We start from the raw sequence: 23,883 nt of genomic DNA, 5'->3' as shown, positions 1-23,883 counted from the left end.
GGTGTAAGCAAAGGAATTAAATTCAGGGTACACCCCAAACTTATTTAGTCATGTTGACATCTTAAATTTTCAGGATATACATGTATGTATATAGTATATATTTTTATTAAATTGTCTTTGTTTTGTTAATGTTTGCTGAGTTAGGAAAGCAGCAGAACTGATGCAAAATGCTGAAGTTCTGCTGATCTTACTGCCAGTGGCCGTTTTGCTGAATAGGCCACTGACTTCTTGTAAGCTTCTCTGAGCTTTTACAAGTGTGTTGTAACTAATAGTGGAGGTTAAAAGTTATTGTTAAGTAACAAAAAAATCCTATTAATGAACTGAGTTGTAAATCACCCAAGCAGGAAATGGAAAAAGAAATAAAATAACATGCAAGGTTTATGAACCATTGCATTTCAGTAAATGGTTATTCCTTTGATAAAATTATTCATAGAAACAAATACTGAGGGGAAAATACCAGACTAGAATATATTTTGTGTTTAAAATGAGTATGGAAATGTTTTCAACTCCCTACTACTACTACTTTTTTTTCAGCTTTGCTTCATGCAAATTGCAAGATTAGTTTTTATATCAAAGGTGTCCTTCAAATTGGGGAAAAAGTAGTATATTAAAATTCAGCTGTAGCCTTAAGGCTTCAGGGTGATAAGGTACAGTCATATTAGCTATCTTATGGCATGTTTATGATCCAGTAGACATTTTGGTGATTGCTATAGTGTTCAAGGGTGGAGGGAAATACTGGGCTGTATTTAGGATCTCTTATATATTATTCACTGAAACTTGTATTGCTTCATGAGCCAGAAAAGCATTCCATTAAAAGCAGATGTTTGCTGTGCTGCCCTTGAGGGCTAGCATCCAAAGATGAAGGCAGGCAGTGATTATTGCTCTTTTGCTTGCTTTTTCACTCAGTGGAAGTGATACTCATTGGAATTCTCCTCCTCTCTTTAGATGGTTTGTTTTGGATGCAGAAACAAGGGATCTGGTTTCAATACACACTGATGGTAATGAACAGCTCTCCGTGATGCGCTACTCAGTAGGTATGCAGACTTGAGCATTCAGAATAATTGCTGATAAATGAGATGTCTGTTCCATTAAATGGTGTTAAACTGCTCCCCAGTCACTGAAAAGGGCTTTGAAAGAGTTTTGAAAAGAATAATTTAAGATCCTTGATACATAACTGAATACTTGCTTACAGATTTCTTTGTAAACCTTGGAGATGCTAAGTCATGTGGATTTTTAATTGCAAACCTTACAGTTCGCTTTTCCCAATCTTTCTTTCATATTGAACCTGAATGAAGTTCTTAACTAAATAGCTGACACTAGGAACGTCTGTAAAAAGCTTGGTATTTCAGTTAATAATTATTGGTTAATTTTCATTAAAATGATAAAATGAAGTTTAGATTTGTCTGAAACTCAGAGATGTTGAAATATTTGCCATGGGTTTACATGGAGTCCAATCCAGTATTGAGTCTCTTCTTGAGATAGAGCATGACATATCACCATCACTCTTAAAACCAAATGGAAGAACACTCTCATAAATTTGTTTCTTGTTTGTCTTTGGATAATGTCCTGTGTCAGTGGACAAAATATTCCTCTGCTGCCACCACACCTGCCAAATGTAGTAGTTTATTTATAAGCAGTGATATTCATTGCCACTAGAGGCATTTGGTCATGGTTTAAAGCAACTCTTGTCCATGGACGGAGAACTTATTTACTGTGAGTGTCACAGAGCACTGGAACAGGCTCCCCAGAGAGCTTGTGGAGTCTTATAATGCCCACAGGTTAGAACTGCTTATATTTGAATGCTTCACTTCTTTAGACATTTAGTGCTGATTTACAGGCTCATGGGATGTTAGGTGTTGGAAGGAACCTCTGGCGATCTTCAAGTCCAACCACCCTGCCAGAGCAGGACCATATAATCTAGTGCAGGTGACACAGGAATGCATCCAGACTGGTCTTGAAAGTCTGCAGAGGAGGAGACTCCACAAGCTCTCTGGGGAGCCTGTTCCAGTGCTCTGTGACACTCACAGTAAATAAGTTCTTTCTCACATTGAGGTGGAACTTCCTGTGCTGTAGTTTACATTTATTACCCCTTGTCCTATCTTGACACCAAGCCCTCATGTATATATATATATTTATTAGATTCCCCTCTCAGTCTTCTCCTCTCCAGACTGAGTAGTCCCAGGTGTGTCAGCCTTTCTTCATAAGGCATGTGCTTCAGTCCCTTAATCATACTTGTAGCCCTGCCCTGGACTCTCTCAAGCAGATCCCTGTCCCTCTTGAACTGGGGAGCCCAGAACTGGATTCAGTCTTCCAGGTGGGGCCTCACTAGGGCAGAGTAGAGGGGAAGGAGAACCTTCCTCAATCTGCTAGACACACTGTTCTTCATGCACCCCAGGATACCATTGGTCTTCTTGGCCACAAGAAGATTTACATGCGATTCCTGTTGCCAAAGCTAAGTTAACTGTAGAGTAAATAGTGTTCTGCATTTTTTGTGATGCAGAAAACTCAAGCTTACCTGCTGTTGACAATGTCAAGAAATCTGGTGCAGTTTGAGGATTTATACCCTGTTCATTGGACACTTACTTTAAAAAAACAGAAGTGAAATAGCTTGACTGAAAAACATCCCCACAAAGTAAAGAGGTGCTGACTGAAAAGCAACATGGACAGTTATGTATCCTTAAGCACAATTGGTAGTGGTAGTTTCAGTGACACTGTGGTCTTAATGATAAACCTGTTTAATTAATTCTCAAATATTTTGTGTTGCAGATGGCACTTTACTTGCAGTTGGATCCCATGACAACTTTATTTACCTCTATGTAGTAACAGAAAATGGAAGGAAGTATAGCAGATACGGCAAATGCACTGTAAGTTTTGGAGCAAATATAGTCAGCATTTTCTTGCATGTTGATGTTACACATACAGTAAAATACTAAGCAGTGGAACTTTCTCTGGATCAATGCTTTTCCATTTGTAATTTGGATTGCTTGTAAACCTCAGGTTGACAGATGCTGCAACTGTTAGTATTAGGTGAATACTTCCGCATCAAATATCACTAATTTCTCAGACAACTTCTTTGAAATGGGCAATTTACCTATGTGCTGAAACTCTGGAAACTCTTGCACTTGTTTGAGGATATTTTCTCCCTATCAATAAGGTGCTCTTTTGAGCAGCGTAGCATTTGATGGGGGAGGATGCATAGTTCTGGAGGTTGCCAATATGCACTGTTTTCAGCTGTAATTGCTACTGCAAAATTTGGAATTGGTGGATATTTTAGCAATTATTTTCTTATCCAAATTAAATAAATCTGCATGTAACATAATTAGTAGAGGTTATATTAGCCCTTACACAAAGTTACCCCGGGGTTAGAAAGACATACTTTTTCTTTCTCAAGCGTTACCTAACATCCTGTTTTTAAGTTCAGCTATCTCTTTATGTTAGTGGGAGTATTTATAGAAAGAACAGCTGAACATTAATGGGACTTGCAAGTGATATCCTAATAATAGGTTCATGTTTGAAATGTGACATTTTTAATTTAAGGAATGCATCTCCTGTTCTAAATACTTTTCATATAATTGAGTAGTGGGTTGGGAGACCAATTCTTCCACCACAGGCAAAGAAAGATTCAGACAAAACAGGTTGCAAAAATGGTGGAAAGTTGAAATGGAAAGACAATGAAAGTTTTACAGCAAACCACAAGCACCGTGACAGAGAGAGATATCCCAAAACATACCCAAGAATGTCGCATCCCCACCTTGGGGTACACCCAAAACCCCCCCAGGGCTCTTTCTTCCCCCCCCGCAACCCAGCCTTGGGCCTGACCAGGCCCAAGGGAGGCGGCTCACGCCATTTTACCTAGGCAGCAGCAGGGGACGAAAGAGGGTGAGGTGACCCCCACGCAGATGTTTTATAGGGGAGCAAGGAATTATGGGTGAAATACCTGGCTTCCTGTGACCACCCACTGGGTTGGACCCTTTTGGGACCTCCCAGGTGTGGCCTGTGCAGTGGCATCCAGGCCAGCACCCAGCCTAAACCACCACAAATTGTCACCAGATGAATTTCTTAATTTCAAAAACAATAGAACTTCTCAAGCTGCTTGCTTAATTTGAAAATGAGAAGTAAGGGAACCATAAGGCTAATTTGTGAGAGATTTGCTGTGTTGGTTTTTTTCTTAATTTTTTTTTTTATTGGTTTTTTTTTTGTCTGCAACTTCTGATGCAGGAGTCACAGTGGAAACTGTTAGGGAAAAGGGACAAGCATGTGCAGTCCTTTACTGCCATGTAGGGTATCTTAGAGATATCTATCCATCATGTGGCTGAGGACTCTCCTCACCACTAACAAATGGGGATCCAGTGCAGCTGGGGTCCAGCTGTACTAGGAGCATGGGTCATCCAGGGCAGTCAGCAGAAATGGATTTGCTCCATCCTTGCAGGCTGGCAGGAAGGGCTCTGCATTGGGATGGGATACAACAGGGAGAGAAGACTGGTGGGTGTGCTGGGCACTCTTTTAATGGCAGGGTTATGGTGCAGGGTGAGCCAGGAAGTCCTGCAGTCCCCAGCCAGGGTGGTGGTAGAGTTAGCCAGTAGAACAAGCATCATGAAACAAGAAATAAATGTGCAGCCTTCCCAGGTAGTTCAGGCAGTGGGTAAAGGACTGAGTTCAGACTTGGGGGCTGATGGGGCTAGTGGAGATGGCAGCAGATAGCTGCACTGCAGTACACCATTTTATCCCATCACTTATTTTTTTAACTATAACTTGGCTAATCTTAACATACATAGTATTTAGCTTGCTATGCACTTCAAAGACTCTGTGAGCTCTCTGAAGATGTATGAGATTGTTTATTTCAGTGTATTGTGTGTATTACGTATCAGGAGAGAGTATATTGTAATTTAAACCAGCGTCTGTATGTCTGTCTGTCCTTCTGCCTTGGCAGGAAAGGGGTTTGTAAAAATGGAAATGGGAGAAAAGAGCATTGTTATACTTCAGCAGAATCATTAAGAGTTCAAAGCAGATTCCTGTTAACCATTTTTTTCAGTCCAAGTGACTGTGTGTAGAAGCCAAAATTAGCAACCTGGTTTCTGTCCAGGCTGAGCAACCCTGACCCTTCCAGCCTGTGCAGAAGGCAGTGACATGTTCACTGACGGGAGCATGCTGCGAGGCTGCCGATCCAGTTTCACATGCCCCGTGCCTCCCCTTGCTGCCTGCCAGAGGCTGGCAGCTCAGTACCAGCTTGATGCTAAGCAGGGAGACACCCAGGCATGCTCAGGACCGGAGCGCTTTCCTGGCCGGTGCTCGGGTGCTGGCACAGCTTCCTTCTGGCGGGCTGTCATTCGGTAGCCTCATGGGCTATGTAACATGACTCAATCCTCCTGGTAGTCAACTTCTAATTGTTTCTTCTAACTTGCATACATTATTTGAATGCTTTCAGAAGGAGTTTATCTTCTGAACCAGCATTAGCTTGTGCGTGAGGGCTGCATGCCCACTGTTACATTTAAATCCTTTTTCAGTCACAACCAGGCTTTCTGCTGCTGTTGGAGAGGCAAGTCTCTGACCCTGTAAGCATGTTTTCACGATGAGGGAGGGTGTTGGTTATGGTCAAAAGGAATTTCAGATGAGCTGAAACAACCATTTTCACTAGTGCAGCTGTTTGAGGGCTCCAGCTATGCAGACAGCAATGTGGAGGTATGGCTATGATAGGAACTTCCAGCATGTCAGCAGCTCAGTGCGACTTGTGGTGTCTCTGTTTGCCTTACATCAGAGAGACCTGTTAGCAAAGAAGGAGCAAGTGCTTTGCATTTATCAAGAGGGCTGTGGGGCGAAAGCCGCATGGGCAGTCATGCTGAAGCATTTGAAACACTGGACTAGATATAATTAGTGTACCCATCCTACAGGCTATGGGCATTTTGACCCTTTCACCACTTAAGCCTGAAACAGATAAACATAGCCAATGAAGGAGAAGGTTTCTATTCAGTCAGATAGCTTTATTAGCCAATGATAATATGAGTAATTATGTTCATTGTATATAAAGGTACACAAAAGAGTAAAATACTGCTTTATCAATGGCCAACTACCAAAGAAAGATTTTAATAGAAAATGGGGTCGTCCTATTGAAAATATTAGGGCAACGTTATGTTCCAGTTCATTGTTCAGTAATCACTTGCCTGAAGGGATTTTGCAGCATGGAGCCCCCTGGCCAATTGCTTTGTTCCTCTTCCACCACCCCCAGGAATTTTAACAGCTGCCAAATGTCTGGCAGGATTTAGTAAATGACTGACCAATTCTTTTCCATGTTGGAGTTCACTTGCAAATTTTAAGACTTAGAAAATAAGGAGGGGAGAAAAAATCCTAGCCAGTTGTGGGGGGGTTTTGTTTGTTTTTTGTTGTTTTTTTTTTTCCTTCAAAATACCAAGTTTACACATCTATGTATCTCATATCCTACCCGTGACTGCAAAGCAGTTATGTCAATACAGTCCCTCCACTTACTTCATAAGTAAATAAATCGTAAAGGCTAGCTTTTCTCCTAAAATGTTTTGTGGGCTCTTACACATGACCTGGGGACAGGGAGACAGCCACAGATTTGTTTCTACATGAAATTCTGGAAGCAATTGGCATCTTTTAAAGTTCTCTGTGAGGACATTGGTGCGGTGGGTGGTGCATCAGACTGCTCCAGCATGGCCCTGGCATGGTGGGTGCAAGCTGGGTCAGGAGACCTTACTGTGGGCCGAAGGATATCATTCTTATAATGCCCACTGAGAGAGATGGATGAATTGGCATATATCAGTCAAAAAAATGGCATTTTGTTGCCTGTCAAAAAAACTAGGAAGGAGAAAAAGGATGGTCTTAAAGGGGGAAAGGAACACTAAGAAGAAATGGGAGGGTAGAAGAAGAGAGTGACATGGATATCAGTTTTGTTAATTTCTTGTCTTTTCCTCTACAGACAAATAATGTAGTTCTACTTTATACATGTGTGGCTTCTCTGGAACCTCTCATAGATGTATTATTATTATTATTACTGTTACTACCAACAAAAAAGTTCATGCACCAGAAAGTTATTCTGACCAGCTGTATTTAGGCTATTCCTAACCTAAACCCTCCTCACGCAGGGTGTTGGACAAGGTGACCCTTGAGGGTCCTTTCCAACTGGATCCTATGTTTGAATCTATGTGCCTACAGAGGGTGTTTCTTTCAGAGCTGGCACTAAGGTGCACAGCAGAAACTTTCAAAAAGCTTGTGGAAGTATTGTAACCCAAATCCTGGATCTTTTTTACATGGTGGTTGTTAACCAGGATAGCCTAAGTTTTTAAGATGGGCAAAGGTTATTCGAATGTGCATGCATTTAATGGAAATTATTTTGAATAGAGAAATAGAGTCTTATGTGTCCCTTTTCTGATGGGATCTAAAAATGATCCTCTGCAAGTTACTTGCCTTTCTCGATAGCAATGCATGATTTTTAAATTCAAGGAGAGATGTGAGTTCATCCGTATTTTAGCAATGTAACTTCTAGGAGTAAATCATTCTGGAGTCCAAGAGTGACACAGTTTACAAGTGAAGAATCTGCTGTGCAGTGGGAGAGGCAAGATGCCCAGCCTGTGTTTGTTTAGCTGTTAACAAGAGTGGCACTGTGGCTAGCAAGCCTTTAAAGGAGCACAAGCGAATTGCAGCAGACCTGTGGTGGGTGGTAGGTGCTCTTCTTCTGTTAGCGGTTCCATCTGCTGGTGCAACTTCTGCTCTTGTTCGAACTGAAATAAGTGTTTGACATTGGTTTTACTGCATTCTTCTCCAGGGACATTCCAGCTATATTACACACCTTGACTGGTCCCCAGACAACAAGTATATAATGTCAAACTCAGGAGACTATGAAATATTATACTGTAAGTATGAAATTAAATACACTGAAAGCAGAACTATGTATTAGCTGTCAGAATATTTAGAAGAGTATGCTTGAACAGGGCTGTACAAAATGCTTACTGACAAAGGAACCAATTTGAACTTGTGTAACCTGATGTCTTGATGTTATTCAGAGCTGTGTATTACCTAATTGCAATGCCAAATATAGCTTACTTCTTTACAAGGCCATAAATCAGTTTAACAGTGTAGAATTTACAGACCAAGTGGCACTATATTTTGATGTTGGCCCCAAGTTCTGTAGATTGAAAATAATATATACAGTTATCTAATTAGTGTCAACAATACCAGTTATTTTGAGGGAATAAAATCCCTGAGTCTCTGCCACTGTTCTGGGGTTTATGGTTTTGAAACCTTTTTTTGGCTGATGGTGTTGAAAACTAAGAAAACTTAATGAGTGAGAGGTAATAAAGTTTTTATGTTTGTCTTTAATATGTGAAAATATGAATTTAATATAAATTATGCCAGAATTTTATATTGCACAGTGCATATTGGTCTAGTTTTAAATTGGTTTTTTGTATTCTTGTCATTCTCTGGCTTTAAATAGGTGCAAAAGAATTGAAGTTCTGTTGCTGTACAGGCAAGAAGAGACAGCAGTTTAAATATCTGTCACCTTAATGTGCTTTTTGTGTCTGTCACAACTTAGGTTTCACATTTGGATAGTGCAGTATCTCAGTCTACCAAAAAGAAGTATTAGTGCAAGTACTTGCCTATATAGGGAAGCAAAAGGCTATAAGCCATTAGCACTAGACTGATGTATTGAAAGATGGATGATATCTCCTTTCCTAGTCAGAAGTTGAAAAACAGTCTAAGGCTCCTCTGGCAGTAGTTGCTCACTGTTTTAAAAACAGAGCTTCCTGTATGATTGGTTGGATTTTAGCACATCAGTGGAGCTTGTAGGAAGGAGAAATTCTTCTGTTAGAGATTCTACTAAAGCATTTTGCAGACTTGGTAGCAGGAACTGAAGGTGCAGGGAAGTGTTTTTGATGTATGCTGGTCTGAAGAGGGAAATGAGAAGTGAATGTGACACTTAAATATTAAGCAAAGTTTCAAGTACCTGGAATTTGATAAAGGTATTGGTCTCTATTTGCTGATGTGAGTCCACATTGGTTTTAAGATACATTTATTTAGTATCTTAGCACCTTCAAGGGAGTACATGTGTCAGTACAATTTTATGGGGCAGAACTCATCATGCACTATTTTTACAGGGGACATTCCAAGTGGCTGTAAGCTAATCAGGAATCGTTCTGACTGTAAGGATATAGATTGGACAACATACACTTGTGTGCTAGGCTTCCAGGTGTTTGGTAAGCATCATTTTATTTGCTTTCTAAGCTGTTTGCACTGTGCTTTCGTGATTTCTTTTGTCATTAGAGATACACTGAGATGACAGATGAAAGAGACTGCAATATTTCTCCATGATACAGAGCACTGGATGCTGCACAAAGTACAATTGATTCCTATTTAGTCTTGAAGTTTGGGATTTGATTTTTCTGCTGCCTTTCTAGACTATCAGTTTTAGAGCCACTGAAGCAAAAAGCTGATGGCACATACAAGTTTTCCTTTGCTTAGCTTGCTTTGAGATAAGTACAAGACTATGAGTATGGGTTACAGTTCATGACTTAAAAATCATGACAGCACTTTGAGTCAAAGGTGAGTAATATACACTGCTTCTACAGAGTAAAACTGCTTCAAAGATTCATCAAATTCTTTACCTTTAGGTTTTTTTATAAATGTACACAAAAGTCTACAGAGACAGAAATTATTTTTAGTAGTGCAGTTCAAGACTGTGGCCAAGCTGTCCGAATTGCTTTTGCTGAAGAACAGCTCTGTTGATTGTGAGAAGCCTGTCTGGAAGGCCTTGGAAAGTGTGGTTCAACCTCTTAGTGTTGTAGAACCAAGTGGTGTGAGCAAATGCTGAATGTCTTGCTTCCACTGTTGAGATTAGATGCTTGCCTCTGTTCTTCATGTTGATGGAAACTCAGGAGTAGGTAAATCACCAAATTCCTAAATCTTTTTGTCACAGCTACTACAGTTCAACTTTGAATATCAGTTTATGTGAAGGGTACAAGAAAACCAGTTAAGTCTAAATGCTTTCTGTCGGTTCTGTCACCTACTGTGCACATTTTAGGACTTGTGTGCTTAAGGAGCAAGTAGCCATAAAGGATTGCAGTTGATGTGTGGGCTAAGGCACAATATTCCACACTTATGTGGCATATTGTTTGGGTGAAGGACATTTGATGCTTTATAAGTAGGCTTGATTTCCTTTCTGGGTGATAAAGATCTGGGCAGAGCAGGGAAAACAAAGAGGTCAGGGAAGGAAGCTGACTGGTTTATAAACTCCATAAGTGTTTTTGAGTTGTTCTGAACTTGAGGTAGGTAGCAGAAATAAACAGGAGCATACCATTTGTGGAGCTGAATATTGTTGCTTATGGCTAGTTTGATGAAAATACAGACTTTCATTAGCCTGAGAACCGTGGATGCAAAGACCTCTGGTTTTTGTGGGTAAAGTTGAGAGTGGACAGCTGTTTTCCCCCTGATGCTCTGTGTACATAAGCCTGGGCTCACAAGGAGTTGGTCCACAGCAGTCGTTTCCTCACTGTCTTTGTTACTGCAACTGAAATAATAGTGAACACAATGTGGTGGTAGGGCCAAGTGGGTTTGTGTTGGGCCCACACCAACACCAGGGTGTTCCACACCCCAGCCTGTGGGCCAAGTTGTTCTCAGGCAATAAATGCCCTTTTAGTGAGGGGTACCTTGTGGGCTACCTTGGCTTATACAAGTATAGTAGCTTACACATAAACTTCTACAATACCATATGCACTTGCAAGTGCTGCCTGACTCCTCTGTGCTGTGGTGAGGCGTAGCCTTGTCGCTGGCTTTACTTACAGCGTGGCTTTTCCATGGTTTATGGCGAATGAGCTCATTTAACATCCTGAGCCGGAACCAGATTTTGTGAGTGCAGTGCTGGTGGGCTGGAGTCATGTGGTGTGAAGGAGTGAAGGTGTGACTGCAGGAGAATGTCCTTTCAGTTTGAAATCTGTGGCAGATAATTTTGTTTCCTCTTGCTGCACGGGCTGTAGACTGGATTTGTGGTGGACAGGCAGTCCAGGTCGGTTTCTGAGGCTTATCTTGCTGCGGGTGGGCTGCCACGTTGCCAAATTCACACCGGGTATGCTTTGCTCACACTGCACAGGAAAATACAGTGAACAGCATGCTGGTGCACAAGGTAAAGCTACTTTTTGTGATGTAATTTTCTTGGTGCCACATGAAGATGGGCTGACTCTGTGACAGTCTGGTGCCATGTCCAGCAAAGCTGAATCAGATCTTGCTTTTCATAACGAAATTTGCTGCTTGGAGGAGCCTAGAGCTTCCTTACCTGAATGAGTTTGTGCTGCGGGCAGTGTTTTCTGGTATAGCTTGCAGAACAGGTTCGGTGGCTGCTAGTAGTTCAGGGTCCCTTCTCAGGTTTCCCTCATTTATGAGTGACAAGGAGTGAGGAGAAGCAGTTTCTCCAGAGGTGCTTGCTGGCTGTGGTGGCAGGCTGCATGGTTCATGTCTGAGCGGCATGGGGGATGCACTTTCCCATGGGTCAGGAACCAGAATTGCTTTCTGCTTTCTCAAATCCTCTTAAGGAGGCATTCGACTTAAGGTGCAGCACAAGGTTCTGTGCCTCTGTCATGCTAATTCTCTTTCCAGACAAAAACCTACTCATTATAATTTTTAAGTTTCTCTGGCATCTGCACCATGTGGGTTCCCATAACCACAGTGTGTACACTGATGGAGTTACTAGCATTCTTGGTTAGCTTCTGGAAAATGTGTTCCAGATTTTTGCAATTTTGTTTTGCCCAGTCCAAATCTGAGACTGTTGGTACATATCCCAATTTCTGTAAAATGTACATGATTGTACACCCTGCTACTCGCTGGGCCATTTGTTATGAATATGAATTATGAATTGTTGTTAAGGCAAATATTATATTAATAAAAACAGTAATTATTGTTCATTAATACGAAATTTTGCCCCAAAATTTACCAATAGGTTTGGAGTACAGCTGTAGTATATTTACAGTGGATATGTAAAGATATGTAAGCAGTATTAACAATTTAAACGGCATTAAGCAAAACAGGAAAATAACACTGGGAAAGACAATCTGCGGCTTGGTATGCCGTTTGTCCACCAAGGGGACACTCAACAGGAACCTTGTGAAAATGGCAGCAATTAAAGACAGGTAGAATCCTTTACACAGGCTTTATAGAAAATAACCATGATCCAGTAAAAACTTCTCAGGAGCAGACAAACGTGTGTTGCCAGGCAGAAAGGACAAATCCTGGATGAGCCAAGACCCCTTGCAGAGCTAAGTCGCTTCTAGTTTAAGTGCCCACTTTTCAAACCCGGACCTTGCAGCAAAGCCCTGAGAGAAACAGGCTGCTGCTGAGAGCCGGAAACCTTGGGACAGCCTGAGAACCCTGGGAAGCTTCAAGAGCCGCCTGCCATCATGCCATGGCCAGCCTGACCATTGGGACAGTGAGACAAGCCTGCCGGCAGCCAGTGCCCTAAAGTGCTCCAGAAGCTGTTACTGGCTAATGTACAGCAACAACACCCCCTCTGCATAGGTGGCGTTCCCTTTGCTCTGTGTAACTTGGACTATATTGCAGCTCCAGAGAGAGTTCCAGAGAAATAATATTGTGAGTAATTGGTTATTTTCTATTAAGCCTCTTTTTAAAGGTTCTATCTTTAGTTGCTGCCATTTTGGGAAGGTTACTGTCGAGTCTCCCCTTGGTGAGCATAAGCCACAGATTGTCTTTCCTTGTAGTGTTTTCCTGCTTTGCTTGATACTGTTTAAATTGTTAATATTGCCTATGTACTTTACATATCCATTGTAAATATACTGCAGCCATACACTGAACCTATTGATAACTTTTGGGGCAATTTTTCATGTTCATGAATAGTAATTACTATTTTAATATCCTATTTTCCTTATTAATAAATCATAATTCATATTCATAACACACACATGCCTTTTATATAATGGAGTATCAGAAGATCCAGGAAACTAGAGAAAGTGAAAAGCAAAATTGATGCTATTGTGATGTGTTTCTTCAGGAGCAATATAAATACTTTGTCAGGAAATAGCCTTGGAGCTGGAGCTGGTTCATTTACATTTTTTTGCTTAGTACTTAAATCTACTAGAAATGGGAGGTAGCAGACTGTGTTGCAACTGAACTTTCACCACTACCTTTGGTGATAGAGCAGACGAAATAAGGGGAGCAGCTCTCTCTATCTCTGCTTTCCCAGAGGTGTGCTTTACTCATGAACTAAGGAGATGAGGTACACGAGTGTAGAAGGACTTTGCTTCAGTTTACCCAGACAAGACTGCAAGACCCCTTACTGCAAGCATTGTAAAGCCCAGGAGCAGACAGACATGTCTTGCTGGGCTGAGAGATGAACCCCAGGAGGAGCTGAGAGTCCCTGGGACAGTTTTGTTTTATTGGAAGAAGCAACAAGCACTGCTGTGAAGATTGCAGCTGAAGAACCTCTCCAAACAGGCAAAGCTACAAAGCCGACAAGCCCTGCAAGCCTCAGCAGCAACCTCTTTTCTACAAAGCTTTCAGCTACAGAGCCTCTGGAGATAAACCCTGTGTGTGCTACAGCAACAAGCTGCAGGAGCCAGCAGAAGGTGAAACTGTGTTCCTGCAGCTTTCAGGTGCTTGATGCCGTTTTGGTTTTGTTTAAATCCCCACGCGTGCCGCGGGGTGCCAAGATCAGTGAGCAATTGTGACATCTGATTTTTGTAAGCATCTGTTAAGGGTCTTATGGGCAACCTCCGATATTTTCTTCTTTCTTTACAGTTTAAATTGCTGTTTGTTGTTTTTGGATTTTTGCTCCCATTGTTTAAATTGTTTCATGTTCCTGCTGATGAGGCATCTGTTCCACAACTGAATATTTTGAACCAGTAAATAGATGTTATTAATATTTTCTGTGGGTTTTTAAATTAACAAAGTTATTAATATTTTTATTACTCATTCTGCCCTGTTAAACATTAATAACCTCCTTACAATCATAACAGCTTTCTAGCCAAGAATCATCATGCTTGAATTTTATATTGTCTGACAACCTTTGCTGAATTTTAGAGTTGTGTCTCAGTTTCAGACAAAGGCAAGTATTTTCCCATTAAATCAGTGCAGCTAAGCCAACCTAGCAGATATTTGCAGCCCAAAGGAAAAGTTTGGCTGTGACCTGATGGTCAGATGTCTCAAGGATCCAAACAGCCTGGGGAATGCTCATTTTGATGTTGAGGAGAGAGTTCAGTTTATGGGATGTGGGCTTTTGGAGTATGTGCTTTAATACTTTAGCTCCATGTCCATAGGCTCAGGCATTGCACTCTCAGCAAAAGCAAGAGGAAATGCGTGGCTCAGATGAGAACAGCATCGCTGCTCTTCGGCAGTTGATATGACTATGCTGGCTCAGCGGTGTCATCCCTGTACCCCCAGCACTCGAAGTCCCTCTATTTACTGCACATTTCCCACACTTTTATCTGAGCACAACCTTTTGAGAGGCTTACTGCTGGCTAGCAGAATTTAATGAAATTTAAGTGCTGCTGTAACAAAGTTCTATTTAGTATTTTTTGTTATTTTTCCAAATATTAAGAGCTAAGAACTTGGTGAAACTTGGTCTTTCTTCCGTGTTTGCCTGATGCATTGAAAGCCAATGCTGCTATCTCACGACAAAGAGTTGTCTTAATTTTAGAGCTGACAATTAAACTTGTGAACACAATATTTAGTAAGAGGAGAAATCTTGAATATTAGTCTTTTAAATCTGAAATTTAAAATAAGAGGTAATAGCACAGCTGTTTGGCAGGGTCTGCCTAAGGTGGTAGCTGGAATCAGGAAACTGATTTCAAGTTCATGATTACTCCCGCCTGTTGTGACAGTATTGTATATATGGAATGCAGGGGAAAGTTAATTCATTCACAGTCATTTGAAAATTCTTAAACAGTACATATTTTTAGATTCATTTCTTTGATGTGTGAGCACTAAAATGCTCCTGAGTATGTTGCATAGCATTTTGTCTTTAGTGAATTAGCTACAATGTAGTTTATTGGCATTGTAACAGGATTAGCGAGCTGCCTTTGTAATTCTTTAGAGAAAATAAAGTTCTTACTCCACCCACAGGATAATGAAAAAACCCCACCAACTTTCAAGTTAAAGGCTATTTGCCATTTTGTTTTAAAACAAGAGGAGATAAAGTGGGAGTTTGAAAAAGATAAGACAATTCTAAGTCAGCATTTTGTGCTGTATGAAATAACAGACAGCACATCTTGCAGATGTGAATCATTAGTTTTGTAGGAATCTCTAGGGTCTTTATTTTTTGTTAAAACTGGAGTCTCCCTCCACCCAATTTGTTCAGTGCTTTTCATCCAAGCAGTGTTGTTATTCTTTTGTCTAGACGTATCTGTATCATTCTTTTCTCTTAGAAGCATATTGAATTATACTTAAGCACTTGACAGCACTTGCATCTGTGACTCTCACATACGCTGGCTTTCTGTGGCAAGTATCATCAATCGTCTCCTTTAAATCATGCAAATAATAGGATTTAAAATATAATGAAAGAAATCACTGCATGCTGTATCAGGCTTGTTCCATGCTTCAGCATCATTCTTGTTTTAAAAGATTTGTGCATGAATTAGTGTTACATTAAGCATTGCCAGTTTTAGCAGCAAACCTAATCCTAAAATAAGCTTTAAACAAGACTGATGTTTTGAACAATAAATGTATAGTAAGCCTGAGAGGTTATCCTGACCAAGGCTGAGGTTCTAGGAGAACAGCAGGAGGAGGAGGAGAGCATTAGACTAGCAAAAGATTAGTGACATTTAGTACAATGTGTATTCTCTTTTCTAGTTTACTATCTTACCTTCTGTAAGCTTGCCTTTTCTTACAGCTTCATAGATTTTTATTTTTATGGGTTGTCTTTCAACTTGTTTCTAAAATTGCCATCACTAAACACGTGCTCTGCTTTCTCCTAGGAGTTTGGCCCGAAGGATCGGATGGGACAGACATAAATGCCCTTGTCAGATCCCATAACCGAAAAGTGATAGCAGTTGCTGATGATTTTTGTAAGGTCCATCTCTTTCAGTATCCCTGTTCCAAGCCAAAGGTAAGACAAGATCAGTCTAGTCTATATGCTTGTTTGCACTACGTGAAGCTGGTTTTGCCAGACACCTGCTTCCGGCTCAGTTATTTTGGAACCTGGCAGCCAAATAGCTCATTTATATCTGCAGATGGTGCTAAGAGAAAAAAGCATGGGTTTCCCCATGAAGTTCATATAAAACCTACAAGTAAAGTGGCAATAATTAACCTTGAGTTCTGGAGCAGAGGCTTGATGCTTTTTGGGTTTTGGCTTTGGTGTTTAGCCCAGGGCAGATCTAGATCTTCCTTGAGTTGCAAGTCTTAAGAAGAGAGGATGTATCATGGGGGAAACTAGTATAAATACAATTCTTTGTTCTTCAGATAATAAAGAGCTGTCTTGAAGGGTTATGCAAAAGTAGTAATAGTTTTAGATTTTGCTATCATGTGCTCAAGCACACAATAAATCTTTCTGCTTGTTTTCAATAGGCTCCAAGTCACAAATACAGTGCTCACAGTAGTCATGTGACAAATGTCAGCTTCACCCATAGAGATGGTCACTTGATTTCAACTGGAGGGAAAGACATGAGTATTATTCAATGGAAACTTGTGGAGAAGGTGACTCTGCCACAAAACGACATCGTCGTAGACATCAGTGCAGCCAAAGTGCCCATCCCTGCCAGTGAAAATGCTGTACAGTCTCCTGCACCTCTCCCACAGCTTTTTAATGAAATGAACCAAAATGAAAATGTAACTGGTAGCTCTCTGGTTTCTTTGGAGAGCAACCTGGAGCAGTCTGTGGAGGCTAGTGAAGAACAAAGTGAGGAGCAAAGCGAGGGGAGCAGCCTGGATCCCACTGAGCTGGGCTATGATGAGCCCTCCAATGAGATAAGTGAGGAGCACAGCGAATCCACGGTCACTGAAGAGCAGCAGGATAACTCACCAGTGTCTTAACACTCAGGTGGCTGTTATTTTCCGTTGGTGTGCGTGCTTTCATTACAGGGTGAGGGTTCAAATAGGTAAAAGTAGCTGAGATTCATGACCACTCCAGATTTGAGTTTCAGTGAGATTTTTAGTCTGAGCTTCAGTTCAATGTGTGGAACCATCCCAAGGGTCTGTGTCAAGATCTGGTCACAGTTAGTAGTGGACATTACCATAGATCTGTTTCAGTTCTGAAATTGCTGTCATGAAATGGCATGAAATACATACTGGAAAAAAAGGTTAGTTCTGAGAATTAGCTGAAGTAGACCATCTTAACCATGTGAAAGTGCTTTTCGAAATGAGTTAAGCTGATGGGAAGCAATGAGCTGTTCCAGCTAGGGAGTACTGTGCTGCTTTTTCCAGGTACAAAGACAAACAAAACAGAAACAACCAAAAAATACTCTATGTAGGGCTGTTTTTCTTTATTTTTTCTTAATGAGAAAAATAGAGGAAAAGCATGTAACAGCGCCACATGTATGGTGATGCCTTCTTGACCTAACACATATGCAATTTTCTAACACTACTAATTCCTAGTGGAGTCTGGATGTGTTCGCAGTTGGTCTGCCCTGGGTGCTGCTAGTTCTAAGGCAAATCCTGTCAAGAAGCAGTGTCAGCTGTTCTGTTTTCACAGACTGCTTAAAAACAGACTAAACAAATACTGGCATGTTTCACTTTTCATGGCCTGAAAGTTGATTTAAACTATAGGACTTAATTGTCTCTTCAAAGAATCGCTTGCCTAGAGAGGTTGAAACTTGATGTGACCAGCAGAGGAAGTGTGGCAAGAACACAGAAATCAGATGGGCTCCAAAGTTAAGCCTTCAAGCAGAACTCGCTCCATCCCTAGTAGGAGAAATATAAATATAGTTAACTTAAATTATTAAATTGGTGCTTAGGATTAGTGTATTAAGTTAATCATTTTTTTTTCTTCTGAATTTTTAGAGGTAACTCTAAGAATCATTAAACTGCATTCTCTACTTTTTATGGGCTTTTTTAATGTTTATTTTTCTAGTTTCCCTGCTGGCTCCGTTGGCAGTTGTGATGTAAGCATACAGTAATTTAGATGACGATGTGATTTTATTTTATTTTTCTTCCTAGACTTGCTGATCTATCGTTTTTGTGAATTTTGTTTCCACTCCACCCCTCCCCAGGTTGCTTTCAGCCATGCAGTTCTCACGTGGCTCTACCTGGCCAGTTTCGGGATGTGTTGGCATTTGTTATGCATCTGGAAAGTACTTTTTTTACCAAGTGTGTCAGATAGCTACCTTTTCTTTTGTCTTAAGTGTATACGTGTCCTACTTTTAAAAGATACAGATTTACTGGCAGATATCCATTTCTTATGTACTTGTTTATGTTTTGATTACATAGAATTTTCTTTTTTTTTTTAACTTGTGCTGGTATTTTAGTTCTTAGTTAGAATATCATGTTTAGAATCTTTGGATGAGTTCATGAGTCTTAATTGTGCAAGCGTTTACGTGATTGTGCCATTCCAAAGTGCATCAAAACTGTCATTCCCTTACTAGTGTCTTCTCAGGAGAAATGCTACAGATCAGGTATTTAGTCATCATTTGGAAAGATTTTTAAAAATGGACTCCCAAAGGATACTTAGAACATTTATATATAAAATATATAAATATATATATACACACACATACGTATGAAAAAATATCCTCTTGTTTACAACAGTTCCAGAAAACCTCAAAGTAGTTCCCTTCAGATGGAAGGAAAAATGGATTCCGAGCAACCCATCTGTTTAAACTGTGCTCTGTACATTGAGTTTTACTGGAGAGCTCTAAGTATGCCTGACTTGTAAACTTGCCAAATGGCAACAATGGAAGTTGAAGGTCGACTCATCAAAGTTCTTGGTTCCAAGTCAGGAATATGCTGTACATTTAGAAAACAAACATAGTAAGGAGAAAGGATTTTAGAGGTACCTGAGGCACAGAGCTCTCTCTGACATTTTTATGAATTCCACATAAGCAACACATTTCTTCTTGGAACCTCTGTCACCTGGGGTTGCCATTTAAAGTGAGACTTACAGTTGTGATATTCTTGTGTTTGTAGTTCAGAAGACTCTACTAATATGCAAAAAGCCTTACAGCTTTCAATTGCTGGCAACTACTGTTTAACAAATAATTAAATCTGTGATAATGGATGGAAATGGGTGGGGTTATGTAACTGTAGATGTTTTAGAGAAATACTTGTGAATGAATTATGATTAAGAGTGTTTCATGTGAAGATATTTGAGCCATTTCTATCTATCATGCATTCCTGTCTCAAGGCAGAAAATTTTGAAGATTAAAAATAAAATAATCAAAACAATGTATCAGAGTGACTTCCTATCCTGGTTCCTTCTGTATATAAAGAAAATACTGTGGTCACAGTTGCGATGTCTCAGTGTTATTCTGGAAGAACCTTTTTAACTTGTGCTTTTTGGATACCTCCCAGTCTGCCTAAAAATAAGTTAATTCAGCGCCACGAATGATGCTGGCACCCTAAACACTGATCTGTTTACTTTTCAAAAGTTTTATGACAGTTCCCTTTTCTGTTTTTATTAATAGGCTACTGGCATTATCCTGCTGTAGCTAACTGATAGGCCACGGGGGATTACAAATGGCTATTTGCCCTGATGTGAAGAACTCTTCCAGAGTTCTGCCTGAAGCTTTTTCTCCTGGAAGTTATGTGAAAAGCACAAGGTAATTTTGGATATAATGTGCTAAATACCCTGATGTTTCCACATTCCTGGTAGTCTCTGTTCAGTTGCAGATTCAGAAGGTCACAATGTGCTTAATATTCCTTGTGAAAGACTCCTAGTCTTTTAAAAGGCTTTGAATCATCTTCATTTTGTGCAGCTGGTTTCTGTCCTTCACAAACAGGGAAGGGTGGGGTGGAGAAAAAAGAAACCCGCAAGATAGGCAAATACCTCATGTTTATCCTCCCTTAAAGAAAAAGCAAACAAAAAGGCACAATTGCCATCCCTGGAATGGGACTGGAAACTTAACTCTTCTGACAAATTGTCGGGAGAATGCTGCTGTTCCTACCTGAGCCACAGACATACAGCACATCTTAACAGGTTGGACTTGATGATCTCTCAGGTCTTTTCCAACCTGGTTGATTCTGTGAGTCTGTGATTCTGTGATTCAACATCATGAACCACTCTGCCCCGAGGTAAGTTTTGCAGTGCTGTGCTTTTCTAGGCTCTGTTCCCTTTCTCTCTAAATTCAGCTGAAGCATTTTGCTACTACCTCTTCTGGGATGTTCAGGAAGGCAGGAACCTTCCTGAAGAGCAGGTAAGCCAGACTGTGAACTTCACTCATGGTGGAGATAGGACAGGTTCCAAGTTCCCACTCTTACTTCAGACAGCAGCATCTGATGTCGGTAGGTAGCTGCTACAATGGTATTTGTCACGTGGAGCTGAAGTTCAGGGTGGGTATTTCCCTGAAGGCATGAAACTATTAACAGCATCCCATCTTTCATGATCTAAAATTTAAATTAAAAATCTGCATTAAAACCTTCACTTCAATTGCATAGTAAAATACTTGAATGTTACAAAATGCCAAGTTTACAGATTTGTACAGTATGTGTCCGTTTTGGGCACATGCCCTGCAAAGTGACATTGCTTGAGTTTCACCTTTAAAGGGCTGATTTAGGGATATGACTACACGTTTCCATTTGAAGGCATTTTTTACACCACAGAAGTTCCAGGATAGGTAATGAAGAGGCAGGGGCTGTATGAGCCAAGTATTTCTTAGGTTTGATGTTTATGCAATTCTCATTGCTGGAACGTGTCCAGAGAAGTGCAACAAAGCTGGGGAGGGGTTTGGAGCACAAGCCCTGTGAGGAGAGGCTGAGGGAGCTGGGGTTGCTTAGCCTGGAGAAGAGGAGGCTCAGGGGAGACCACCTTGCTCTCTACAACTACCTAAAGGGAGGTTGTAGCCATGTGGGGGTTGGTCTCTTCTCCCAGGCAACCAGCACCAGAACAAGAGGACACAGTCTCAAGTTGCACCAGAGGAGGTTCAGACTAGATGTTAGGAAGAAATTCTACACAGAGAGAGTGATTGCCCATTGGAATGTGCTGCCCGGGGAGGTGGTGGAGTCACCATCACTGGAGGTGTTCAGGAGGAGACTTGATGGGGTGCTTGGTGCCACGGTTTAGTTGATTAGGTGGTGTTGGATAATAGGTTGGACAGAATGATCTTGAAGGTCTGTTCCAACATGGTCTATTCTGTTCTGTTCTGTTTTAACAAGTACTAGTTTTTTCATAGGATGCATGTCACGTTCCAGCCTCTCACTTCTGGTCATTCTTAGAATACATAAATGCTGGCTTTGTCTCTAAAAATAAAATGTTGATTGTTATACTGATTGAACAATACGTTGAATTTTCATCCCATAGGATGTGTTGCACTTCCTTACGTTTCCTTCAGTCCACTGTGGTATTTCAGTTGAATCAGGATAAAAATACAGTATCCCTGTGAAATTTAAGCTTGGCTGACACAAACAACAATTCTCCTTTCCACCACCTCCTGCCAATAAAATCTTGGTTCCTGGCAATGAAAGGGTTAATGTTACATGAGGTAGATTTGCTTGCATTATATTTGTGCTGCTTGTTTGCTTTCCTCCTCAACTAGTCCAAGTCTATTGCTTAATCTTTAGTTCTGGCTGATGTTTTATGTACTAATATTTTAATCAACTGAGAAAGAAAGCTGCCTGCATTAAGATTATACAATTTAGAAGGCTGGGCAGTGTACACACTTCAATGTGTTTTATGTTCATGGTGCATCTTTGTGTGCATACACACGTGCTGCTCAGGGCCTGTGTGGCTTCTTTGAAAGAGAATCGTGAATGAGTTCACACTGCAGCAGATTAAGAAGGTTTACCATTTGCAGCAGAATGGCGAGGCAAGAAGACTTAAGAGGGCTGGGAGAGGAGGTGTACTGGTGGAAGGGTGGTTTCCTAGGTTGGACTGCTGGTACCCTGTGCAAACTGAACTGTCTCCTCCTGTCCAGGTGGATGCCATAAAGTCACCTAAGCCACGTTTCACAAATGCAGGGCATTTTCAGGTAAATTAAAAGCCCCTTCAAAGGTCACTTAAAATTGCTGAAGGGAGCCTATGCCCAGAATTATGCTCCAAATATTGCCAAAACTTGTCCCAACATTTTTTGGTCCAATTCCCCCTTCCACCTCCTTTCTGGAGTGGGTACTCAGCCCAGAGTTGAGGAAACAAAGGGCCAGGCATCACCAAGACAGGGTAAACAACACAACCTCCCTTCTCCGGGGTAAACAAGATCATGTGCCCACCTCATGGGATGCTTGTGCTTCTCCCAAGTTTGGGCATAATTCTAGCCACATCATTTGCCATTGGTTAAAGGTATTACCAAGGTTGACTAGTGGCTAATTCCAAGCCTCACGCAGCTTATAAATATTACCCCAAATCAGAAACAAGTTACTCTTTGCTCTTGCAACTAAGCTGCTTTACACTGTTCATCTCCATTGCATGTGCTTCACCCTCTTGCATGTTCTGCTGTCTGCAGTCCGGAGAAAAGCCAGCAACCTGGGAAGTGCCACCATGCCTCAGTTTACCCATAAGCCTGCAAAAAGTCCTTCACAAGCTTCTCTGCAACTACAGCCAGCCTAGCGTCGTATCCCAGTCCTGCTGCTAGGAAGAAGCTGCCACCACATCTTAAAGGGACTGAACCCCGATGGTAAGCTTGTCCCAGTCAGGGGAACAACTAGCCTCAATAGTTCTAATAGTCTGCTACAGCCACGAGGCTGCAGACCTGCAAGCCAAAGCCTTTGTGTGCCCGCTCACAAAGTAGGACTGTGCACAGCCACAGGAGAGGGAGTTGCAGCCACTCTGTCAAAGCTGACCTAGGGCTCTGCTGGAAACACCTGTGAGTGCCCCAGACAGCTTCACAAAGGACTGTCCTGTAACCCTAAAAAATGGGAAAGCAGTCACCAAGAGGAACTCAGCAGTACTGGCTCATTTCAAGCTGAGCCAGGGGAAAGCCATGCCACTCCATGCTGCTCCCTCAACAATCCAGCAGCCACAAGAGGGGAGCCACTCCCCCACAGCACCCTGCTGACTCTGAAGGGACCACAGTGCCAAGGGAGCCACTTGAGAGAGTCTGTTCAGGGATTCTGCCTGTTGGCAGAAGTCTGCACCATGCCTCCACAGTTGCAGGAGAAAGCTGACTCCACTGCCATGTCTGGATCAGTCCCAGGAGCCAGGGCCAGGTCGCTGCAAGCCCCTGAGCTTTGGCAGGGACCAGCCACAGCAGCCACAGCCCCAGTCAGGTCCCTGGAGCTAACCTCGAAAGCCAGTGTAGCAGTAACTCAGCAACCAGTTTAGCAAATGCAACTGTATCTTTCCAGTCTTCACCTGTGTCTAACTCCAGATTTGATTCTGTTTAAAGTTCCCATGTATTGTAACTTAGTGTTTGTAAGCAGCCTCGCTGGCAGTGCCCAGCACTGTAATTCATCATCAAAATTGATTTAAGTCTCTGAAAGGTTCCTTTAAGTTGTATTGCCCTGACACACTGTCTCTTCTAGCTGTTTAGCGGCTGCAAGCATCTTGTCAAGCAGCCATCTGGTGGACAAGCAGCAGAATTGCAACCTTGGTTCTTAATTGAATAACTAGTTTGTATTTTTCTAATTGGTTCCAAATTGTCAAACTGTACTAGCTTAAGGGATGTTTTCCACAACCGTGCACTAGGAGCTGAATATAAATGTAATGTAAAACTTATTAATACTTCTTAATAAAATTAATTTTCATAATTCAAATTTTTATAAATTAATAACTTTATTCATTACAATTGTTACCTTGAACTTGCTTTGTTACTCTAAGCAGAGCACAGACCTTAGATTCCTTTTCATAAAGAA

The 23,883-nt window shown here is 41.2% G+C and overlaps 1 protein-coding gene across 1 annotated transcript in view; it reads left to right on the top strand.

The window, feature by feature from the left end:
* The window catches only part of EML4 (EMAP like 4), a 109,728-nt gene extending 90,410 nt beyond the window's left edge, over positions 1-19,318 (top strand). Inside the window, exons 19-24 of the mRNA XM_009896594.2 lie at positions 946-1,034; positions 2,767-2,864; positions 7,781-7,868; positions 9,111-9,209; positions 15,927-16,057; positions 16,516-19,318. Coding sequence (XP_009894896.1) covers positions 946-1,034; positions 2,767-2,864; positions 7,781-7,868; positions 9,111-9,209; positions 15,927-16,057; positions 16,516-16,980 — 970 coding nt within the window. The 3' untranslated portion in view covers positions 16,981-19,318. The remainder of the gene's footprint in view (positions 1-945; positions 1,035-2,766; positions 2,865-7,780; positions 7,869-9,110; positions 9,210-15,926; positions 16,058-16,515) is intronic.
* The last annotated feature ends 4,565 nt before the right edge of the window (positions 19,319-23,883 follow it).

This window comes from Dryobates pubescens, chromosome 2 (assembly GCF_014839835.1).
Source record: "Dryobates pubescens isolate bDryPub1 chromosome 2, bDryPub1.pri, whole genome shotgun sequence".
NCBI classification, from domain to species: domain Eukaryota; kingdom Metazoa; phylum Chordata; class Aves; order Piciformes; family Picidae; genus Dryobates; species Dryobates pubescens.
This window is presented reverse-complemented; position numbering and strand designations above follow the sequence as displayed.